This window comes from Setaria viridis, chromosome 2 (genome assembly GCF_005286985.2).
Source record: "Setaria viridis chromosome 2, Setaria_viridis_v4.0, whole genome shotgun sequence".
Taxonomy (NCBI): domain Eukaryota; kingdom Viridiplantae; phylum Streptophyta; class Magnoliopsida; order Poales; family Poaceae; genus Setaria; species Setaria viridis.
The window spans coordinates 30,442,290-30,452,314 of record NC_048264.2 but is presented as its reverse complement, the minus strand read 5'-3'; the positions used below and the strand labels follow the sequence as shown (position 1 = coordinate 30,452,314).

The following is a 10,025-nucleotide window of genomic DNA, read 5'->3' as shown; positions in this document are numbered from 1 at the left end:
TTCGGCATATGTGCAAAGCCTACTGCGCAAGTAGTCAGGTATTAGCCCTAAAAAAAAAGTAGTCAGGTATTAGATCAGGCCCAGCTATTGGCCCAAGCAAGAGTGCCAAAAATGAAAAAGAAAAAATCCTAATGTGTAGTATTTTGCTTGGTACAGTGGTTCCTTTAATGCAAAAAAAAAATAGAGGTAATGGATTCTTAAAATTCCTACATCTTGGTATTAATTTTTCCCCGGAATGCACATATATGCGCAATCACATGTGTGAACATGCAAAGATGCATCCTACCTCTACTCTACGAGTACATTCGAAAGATTGAGTCTGCGGATTATAAGATTGACGAAGTCATCATATTCACCTAGCTCCGGACGTACGCATTGCCTACTACTAAAGGAATATCGTCGTTAGTCCCTATAATAAATCTATGGAAATGCGAGTACGCAATGCTAACACAAAACCAAATGCAACGATACAGTGGTTATATATGAGTGATCAAATTCATCGAGGAGCAATCGCTATCCTTTAAGCTAGTGCCTTGGTTCCCGTTTCATAGACTTGTTCCAGCTGCTTCGAAATTGGTAACCGTTTTGCAGCCCCACGTATGGAAGATTCCATTTTGGTGCCGATTGACTCCCCCATCAAGCTGGTAGATGCCACGGTATCATTCTCTCGCCCTCCCCACTTCCTTTCGGGTTTCGGCATCAAACTCCGGCACGCTGTGACTCATCAGTACTTGTGCACACAATTGTTCCACGAGTTCGATATGAATAGGGATCACAGATACATGTATACATCTTTTCACATATTCTTCGCTTCTTTCCATTTGATTTAGACCGGAAACGTGACGAGAGCAAGATAAACAGTGATAGAAACTGCATAGGCTTGCGACTGACACTGAAAACAGTCACTTTGACTTTCATGTGATTCTCTGCATATCTTTCCCTGATTGCCTTTAGTTTACATCTCAGATTACACAAAAACAGCAAGACACGCAGTTCTTTCGCCTTCACCATTGTAGAATTCGCGGTTTTCCCCTGTATTCTCCATAGAACATCCCTCTGTAAGCAAGGATCGATATCACACCATCACCGGTATACAAAGAGTAGTGGCCATCTCTCTGTGCATCGACCCCGGATGCTAGCCTATCTGCTAGAAGGCTACCGCGACTGGTCTCCTCGGCGTGCCGCGGATCGCCGCCGCCACCGGCGCCGGCCGTGGCCCGTGGCGGAGATGGTGAGGCAAGCCTCGCCGCACGCGCTCCTTCTTGATCATGGCCTCGTGCTCCCTCGCCTCGTCTCTCAACATCTGCTGACACCGGCACTCCTCGCTGCAGAATCCCTGGTCACCTCTGCACAAGCCAACGCATGCAACGATTAGACAACAAGCCAACACAAGTAATTTTGTAAGTTCAGAGATATATCTCCAAGAGCTTTTGTGTTTGAGAATCTCACCTGTACATGTACACGTCCTTGTTGGGGCTGAGCTCCCTCAGGCAGAGGGAGCAGGCCCTCAAGAAGCTGCCGCACGGCCCACGGCGGTGCCGCGCCGCCGCCGTCGGCAGGACCACCTGCTTCAGGACGATGTGCGAGTGCGACGGCGCCCGCGTGTGGTGGTGGTGCTGGACCAGGATCTGCAGCCCAACGCCGGCGTCGTCGACGGCGTCTCGCTTTCGCCGGTGCCGCCCATGGTCTAGGCGCCCTTCCTGGTGGCGAGTAGTAGTATCGTCGGCGCCTTGGTGGTCGTAGCCACCCTCCTCCCCGAGGTGGAAGATGCTTCTCTGGCTTGGCCTCGGAAGCATGGCGGAGTGGCGAAGCGCCGGGGAGGAGGGTGGGTGCGTGGCGGCGAGGCGACCACTGACCGCTCCTCTTTGAAGTTTTCAGTGGAGGGGAGTTGTGTGAAGGGGAGAGGAGCGATGGGTATTTAAAGACGCTTGGTGTCCACAAAGAGGGTGCAAAGTATCCTTGATCAATATGATTACGCTCCAATGTTCTCTGGCTGCCAGTGGGTCCATAGTTGATGGACTTGTGCTGCTGGGTATTCGAGAGTTGAGAGCGATGCATTGGAACGTAGCTTCTGTATATTGATTTTGTGTTTGGGAGAAAGCTGATGCTTTGCTGGCCTTGATCGATTTGCTCTGTACATGAAAAGCTTTGTATGATTGCGAGCGTAGCTCAATTAATTAGAATTTTTTTATAAAAATATATCCATCAAAATTCAAGTTTTTAACCTAGCACCGGTGCCGTATTTACACTCAACAATTATATTTTTGTATGTAGACACCAATAGATGCTAATATTTGAAACAGAGGTACTATCTCACTAATTTATTTTCAAGAAATAATTGGTCAATCGACTCATTCCTCTCCCACTATTCGTATTTCATGATGTTTATACGTAGGTTTTTTTTCACATGCATTAATGAATAGATTTCAGTGAAGTTCTAAGGAAGTTCTCACCATATATGTTTGTTTATTTAATGTTAGGAATGAAAGTACGAATTCGCAAAAAGAATAGCTCATTCTAACCCCAACCCACCATTTTTATTTGTAAACCTAACCTACTAGACCTTTAAATCCTCTCCCACACCCATTCAGAGGAGGAACTCCCTCAGTTTCAAATTGTATGTTATTTTAACTTTTCTAAATTCATAAATTTATTTATGCATCTAGACATACACTATATCTAAGTGCGTAGTAAAAAATATGTATCTAGAAAAATCAAAACGACCTGCAATTTGAAATAAAAGAAGTACGTAACAAGTCACAACCAAGCCGCAACCCAATATTCGGAAAAAACAATTAGCAGGTCTAATTAGCCTAAGAAATTTTTATTTTAAAATATCAATGACAGCACGTGCAAGACTAAATTTAAGAAATAGATGTTTTTGTTCACACCAATAAGTTTGGCGTGACACCTCAACGTAGACACGTCTAACGGTTAGGCGTGGCTCAAGAGGCGAGCCATGCTAAGTGAGGTTCGTTGTGACTAGAATAATTTTGTCAAATCAAAAGGTACATAGCCTTCCAATGAAATACTTTGTTTAATTCTACCACTTCTACTAAATAATTTAGCATGATTGGTCTCTCAAGTCACGCCAAGTATTTTGGCGTGGCGAAATTTAAGAGTCAGCCAAGCTTTTTGGGACTAATTTTAAAAAATTAGTTTTGGACATCTTTTATTAAAATTTTAGAATAAAAAAGCTGAAATAAAGAAATTTGCCTTGGCCTAACGATCCACATCCATACAAGATGCCTGGGAACATCCAGGTCGCGTGTCCGAGGAGCAAAACAAAACAATTCATAGCGTCCCAACTCCCAACAAATAAAAGTTCAGATCGTTGGCGCTATGTCCACTTGGTGCGGCAGTGCCTAATTATTGAATGAAAGATAGCAAGTAACGAGAACCAGTAAGATCAGTCTCGATGCACAGTTTCATTACACTAGTATTAAGATTGTAAATTTGGTAACTGTGTCTGCTGGATTTTATGAAAATGAGACTCTCTCTCATTTCATGAAGCTCCACCCTCCTCTCTCTCCTCATAAAGATCTTGCTAAGTCAATAAGATTACTGATGTGGTATAAAAATTAATACCAATAAAACCCCTACTTACGAATCCAGCACCTTTTCCTTTCGGGCCATCATGGAAAAGTTGCACCGTTCTTCTTCTTACAACTGGACGGTGCGCACTGATGAGCAAAAGGAAGTTCGGCGCGAAGCAAAACTAAGTTGGCTGTACTCGATCGCCCCATCTTTTGCGTTACGCGTTGGAGGTTGATCAGCATGCATTATTTGTCAGTGTTTTCAGACCTGCAATGCAAGATACTCGACAGTCGCCACCGCCGCCATGGTTCCAATCAAATCGAGTGCTTGTCCAAGACTTCAGAAGATCGTTGTGACCACCGGCCGGGCCCCAACCAGCCAACCAACGTGTGGCTGAGGACGCGTTCCAAATTATGACTCGCTTCGTCGCCAGCAGTGGAGACCATGCATGGATCGAACATGTAGTTGTTGGGAGGAGGGCCGCCGTAGCAAAGCATGCAGCTCCAAACGAGCCCGTTATGGGCCAAGTGCAAGTGCCAGATCAGTTGACAGTAAGACCTTATTTGGTTACAGGTTCCTAAAATTTTAGGCAGCCTTCTAAAAGCTCTAAAAAAATTATTTGGTTCCATCTTCTAAAACTGACTAAAGGTAATAAATACTGTTGAACAAAGACACTTTTGCCCTTCTTCCTCCTACCCTACTACCCCTACGAGCAAAAAAGCTCTTCCTCGCCAACGCTGCTTCTCCGCCCCGCTTCTCCTCTTTGGTCCGCGGTCGCTGAGTGAGACACCCGTGTCAACCATCCCCGCTCGCGGCCACCCCAATGCCTGCCCAGAAAGCGCCCTCCCCCACCGCTGAAGGTACGGAAGCCGGACTGAATCGGCCGTGGGTACCGAATCGAAGCCGCTGGTGTGCGTGCGTGGCGTGGGTGCTGTGCTTGTGCCGAGCCCATGGAGAAGAAGTCCAAACTGGAGGAGAACGGCGCCAGCGCCAGCACCGTGGCCAACGGTAACACCTGGTGCTGCTCCTTCGCCGACGCGCCGGACAGCCCCGACCTTCGCCCACTCCCCCCGTCCTCCGCCGCAGCAGTTGTCGCATCCCCCGCGGCGGGAAGGAAGCTGCCGCCCAAGTCCCCCTCGACGCCGTCGTTCCACAGCTTGCCAACCTCGTCCAGGTTGGCGGGCCTCGGCAGGCTCATCGACCCACGCCGCATCCTCTCATCGGGCCGCGTCTTCCCCATCGACCCCGACGCTGAGGAGGAGCGGGGGCGCTGCGACCGGCCCGTGCGGCGGTGCGAGGGAGCGGAGGCGGCGGATCCGGCGGGGGATGACGCGGGCGCCGGTGTGGAGGAGGGAGGGAGCGGCAGCGGGGTTGGGGAGGGTGCGGTTGGGAGGAGGATGCGGGGGCAGGGGCAATAAAGGAGGGCTAGTGGGGTTCAGGATGAACTTTAGGAGCTTTTAGGAGAGGGTGGAGCTTCTAAAGTTTTTGGAGTTTTTAAAAGGAGGTGTTTAGTTAGCTCTAAAGTTTCTAGGAGGGAGACCAAACAGGGCTTAAGCATATACCTGGGACCATGCTGCCAAGCCAGGCAGGCAGCCTCGGAACTCGGAATGAGAATATGCTCTGGGCCTACCGGCGCCAGCTCAGAGGTGCCTGGGTGCCAAGCCAAGCAAGCCCTGTTCTGAACTTTTGATGACACAGCACTAGCAGTTCGCCAAGCCAATCGGCCGCCTGGCCGCCCCATGCGCTCGGAAAACGTGCGAGCTGGTGGGGCGGATAGGCCGGGCCTTATCTTAGGAAGGCCAGAAGGTTGTTGGGCAATGACGACCCAGGCCAAAATGCTCGCTCCTCGGCGGGGTCCAGGCAGCCAACGAAACCCCCAAGTCAAAATATTTCACAATCCAGCCCAATATCCGTGTTGCCCAGCACCGCCAGTTTAGCAGCACCGGCACACACGACTCCTTGTGTAACAATAACAAACAGTGGCGAACGAAGAACGAACGGTAGACGTTTCTGCTTTCGGTAGGCATAGAAATGGTTCATCCTGAAAAGAATAAGCATTTGATGCCAATGAAATTACTTGAGGATCTGAGCAACTCAAGTGATATCAAATCCAACGCCTCCTCCGCGAAGTTCACTGTAAGTTACTATCGAGATGCCACGAAACAGCCCAGAAACGATCGATCGATCGATCAGGTGCAGGAAGGTACGTAGAGCTAAGAAATGTTACCCTTTGTGCTGGGCAGGAGTCGGGAGATGTATTCTTCTTTTTGACATCAGAACGCAAGCACCAGATTCCAAGATTCTTCTGAGCGCACGCGCGCACGAAAACTTCCTGTAGCGTGGTAAGAAAATGCTTTGCTTCCAACGCAGTGCAAACCCCCTCCTGTTACAGGTATTATTAATCAATTATCAGTCAAACAACATAGTCCAACCAACTCGGAATTTCCTATCTAAAAAAACTGTTGCTGTTGCCGCGCCGTCGTCGATTGCCGCGACACTGGCTGATCAGTTCGATTTCTTCTTCTTTGCTGCTCAGTTTTCTTCTTCTTTGCCGAAAGAAAGAAAGCTCATTTTCCCATGCATCAGACCGTGCGGTCTTTACCGAGTGGTTTCGCTCGGAAAAAACCTGCCAACTGCAGCTGCGCCTTCGTCGGTGAGCTCGATCGTAAGTTCGCTGCAAGCCTGCAATTCACCACACGTACGGCAAGTGGCAACCCTGCGGGCCTATAAATCAGAGGGTCTGGCGCCCGAACCCTAGCTTCTCAGTCCACAGCCATCGATCGGTAGGCGACCTTATTCCATACCTCGTCTCGCACCTGAGAGAGGCGGAAATGCAAGCGGGAATGAGGAAGAAGGCGGTGGCTCTGACGCTTCTGACGATGATAGTTTTGGTCGCTTCTTCTTCGGCTCGAGGCGGCGCCGTCGCCGCGGCACGCCTGCACGGCGAGGCAGGTGGCGGGCATGGCCACCGCGGTCGTGTCGTCGCGGAGTCAATTCCGGCGGTGGACGAAGGGAAGGGTGGCGCCGGGCCCTCCAACTGCACGCATAATTTCAACCAGCACAAGTTTGGGCCTTGTCCTCCTGAGTGATTCACCGATGCTCAAGTAACCAGCTCGATCGTACGTGCGACTTGCCGGAGATCTCTCGAGGTTGCTGAATGAACACCTAATATGTATATTGACACTGGAGCATTTGATAACAGTAGCAGAGAGGGTGAATACTTTCACCAGTGAATTAATAATGTCTGTTCACTCATCATATCTGAATAAAGGCGAAAAACTCTAGATATGTGTGTGTGCATCAGTGCATGTGCAGGGATTCGTATTGCATGGTATGTAAATTTCATGTTGTTGGAATATATTGAGTGATTAGCCACGACTCCCTAGGAAAGTTCCTTGTTCTACTATACCTAGCTCAACCTGGACTCCTCTTGTACAAAATAAGGTAGCGCACCATGTTATTACGCTAGCTGTGACGACAAGCAGCCATTGTTGGCGTGGCAAGATAGCTCGAGGAATAACGAACTCTCAAACATAGCCTCCACCAACGACGCAGCCATGGATCCATGTAACAGCACCGCTTCCGAGCAATAATACAAGAACCACTATAGAGATAATAGAAAGAACTGCAACAGCACACTACACTTTTTACTTCTGAGCAACTCGAAAGATCGTGGACTCATTAATTACCTCGTGTATAAGCTAGCTTCAAGGCCGATGGCAGAATGGATTCGAGAGAACCTCTCCAACGATTGGGATGCTGATCATTCAAAACTTGGCTAGTACTTCAAGACAGGCTGAGAAAATCTCGAACAGTTGACGGGCCCTCTCTGCTTTTAATTCTGTTGTACACGGTCGTTTGGTGGAGGTGGCAGTGGAGTGCAAGGTGTCTTCTCTAAACTCTCATTCTACCTTGCTAATAAAGTTTTTGGAGTCCACTGCTGAGTTCTTTTGGAGATGCTAAAAATAGCCAGCCGGTTCATGCATCCTGCTATCACAAGTTGCCATATTGTCACATGGGAAGCCTAATGGAGAAAAAAAAATAGATGAAAAATGGTAACAAAGTGCTCATAATTTTACACTGACCGAAGTATACTAGTTATCACAAGCAACAAAGATTTCCTTTATTCTACTTAGACGAAGGGACGGAGATTTGGTGAAGAATGTTTTATTCTATTTTAGACGAAAGGGACGCAGATTTTGTGAAGATATATTTCACCTGCACGCCAGTCCCCAACCTTTTTTTTAATGCGATGTATTAAAAAGGGAGAAACCTGGGCTGTTTCCAAGTTGGACCGGAGGCTCGATCTTGGGCTGGGCCTTAGGAAAGCACGTGGCCTGCCGGTCCGGTGGATGAAGGAAGTTTGGGCTGGGCCTCGTGCGCTGCTGTCGCAATGAATGGTTGTGGCGCGCCTGAAAGCAGTTTCGTCGGCGAGACAAAGCAGCGGAAAGATCGGAAAAGTTTCTGATTTTCTACTGAAACAAAGGTAAGACATTACCGTTCATGCATGGCATGGGCATCTGAAGAATATATGTAAATCCGCACGAACGGACGTCAAAGAGAGCGTCCATCTTCCCGGCGAAGCTAACAGTGTAAATTGCGAGCAAAATGCCATGAAGTAGCACAGAAGAATGAGGTTCAGGAAGCTCAGCATTGGGCAGGCCTTCCCCTTGGCATCCCCTTTTTTGTGGTTTTGGGCACTTGTGACGGGCTGAAAAACGGTTCGTGGTTGACAATAAGGTGACGGGAAGAAGCAACCACGCACTGCCACACATTCCTGATTCTCCCCCGTTTAGCTTTTGCTTTCTCTTCTCATACTTTTTGCTTCTTGTGTCAACTGCTTGTCATCAAAAGTTCAAAACTAGTTGAAGGAGCACATACTTGCAAGTTGCAACGGCTTGCTACAACACAATATCTTCGGATACAAAATTATCCCCGCGTAGCTGCGCGCGTCATGGTTTACACCCGCGGCGATTACTCGCGCCAAGCTCTGCGTTTAACTTTTCACCCCCATTTACCTCAGCTCAGGTTTCGACGTAGTTTACCGCCATGCATCTCTCTTTTGATCCAGGTAGCCGCGGACGCTATATAAGAACGGCAGAGCCCTCGCTAGCTTCCTCTCATCCGACCCCGTCCACAGCCATCATCTGCACAACATAACAAATAGAGACATTAACGTTAGTTATTCTTCGATCGAGATGGAAGGAGGAGGAAATAAGGTGGTGGTGGTGGTGGTGGTGGTTCTGATGCTTCTGGTACTTTCAACGACGGCGGCCTTCTTCCACGGCGCCGCCGCGCGCCTGCAGGGAGGAGGAGCGGGAGGCGGCGGGCACGGCCACCGCGGTCGAGTTGCGGAGTCGGTGCCGACGGCATCCAGGAAGACGGCCGGGCACTCTGACTGCTCGTACGACTCCGCTAGGGGGAAAACCGGGCATTGCCCTCCGAAATAAGTGCCACAGCTGCAGCTCAAGCAACCCATTGATCAGTTGTGTGAGTGGACATGTTCTTAGGTTAAGAAAAATTTGTAGATGACGCTGAAGCCATATTAATCAAATTAAGGAAGGGTAAGAGCCTTGGGTCGAGCTGGGCTCAAACGCGGGGTTGTTAATTAACTAGCGCAACTGACAAAATGAGCTATCGATCGCTCGTTCTCAGCTGTCCGATACTGCACCTACAATGCTGCCCTTGTGCACTGGATTCAGAGATTTCGAGTATTTGCTACCGACTGTATATACTGTGTGAAATAATTTTCAAAATTCTTTCTTTCATACAGAGATGGCGTATACGGTTGAAGGCTGCTGAGAAAGAACGTGTGGAGGAAATGGAGACCCAAGTGAAGACGTGGATGCTGCAGTTCGTGAACCAATCAAGAGAATGGGGCGTTCTGGAAGTCCGTGGAGGACACTTTTTATTCTGTCTGTTTCAATTTCTGGTCTCTTGTAATGGTGCTTGTAAGCGAACACTGGAGTCCCCAGTGCTAAAACTTTGTACTCTTACATGCTTTCTATAAAAGCAGGGTGAAGCCTTTATCGGGAAAAAAAATATGTACGGAATGTATCATGTGTACATCAGGGCTTAATTACTTCATAGTATATATATGAACCTCATGTCGTTATTGGTTTCGGAAACAGTCAGTGTTCCTCCATGCATGTTGCTGCTGCTAGAATCTAAAATATTGATACAGCATGGACTTCATTCCTATGCAAGTCCTCTTCCTGCTTCCATGTACGTAGTACAAAAATAGGCAGTGCAGCATGCTTATATGCTACGGTACGAACAGGAGGCCATTGTTGTTGTGGCAAAACGAACACGAGCAACAACGAGCTGCACCCCAAACATAGCCTCCAAGAACGTCTCCCCGCCCTTCTTTCCCCGGAGTCCACACCCCCCAAATAAACCAGGGCTTGCCATTGCCTCCCGCCCTTGCTCCATCCTCTCTGCCTTTGGGTGATGGAAGGCAGAGAGCGACAGCCAGGAGGAAGCGGTCA

General features: G+C 48.6%; 1 protein-coding gene across 1 annotated transcript; it reads right to left on the bottom strand.

Annotated features, from left to right (window-relative positions):
• Positions 1-887: 887 nt before the first annotated feature.
• On the bottom strand, positions 888-1,901 carry LOC117842579 (uncharacterized). Its single transcript, XM_034723054.2, has 2 exons — positions 1,450-1,901; positions 888-1,346 (listed from the first exon to the last, which is right to left on the bottom strand). Exons 1-2 carry the CDS (start codon positions 1,794-1,796, stop codon positions 1,148-1,150), a joined length of 546 nt encoding a protein of 181 aa, XP_034578945.1. The 5' UTR covers positions 1,797-1,901; the 3' UTR covers positions 888-1,147.
• Positions 1,902-10,025: the final 8,124 nt, after the last annotated feature.

Excerpts from the sequence above, each read along its gene's own strand:
- LOC117842579 (XM_034723054.2), bottom strand. The coding sequence starts at position 1,796 with ATGCTTCCGAGGCCAAGCCAGAGAAGCATCTTCCACCTCGGGGAGGAG. Across the intron at positions 1,347-1,449 it reads AAGGACGTGTACATGTACAG|AGGTGACCAGGGATTCTGCA; the intron begins GTGAGATTCTCA and ends TGGCTTGTGCAG.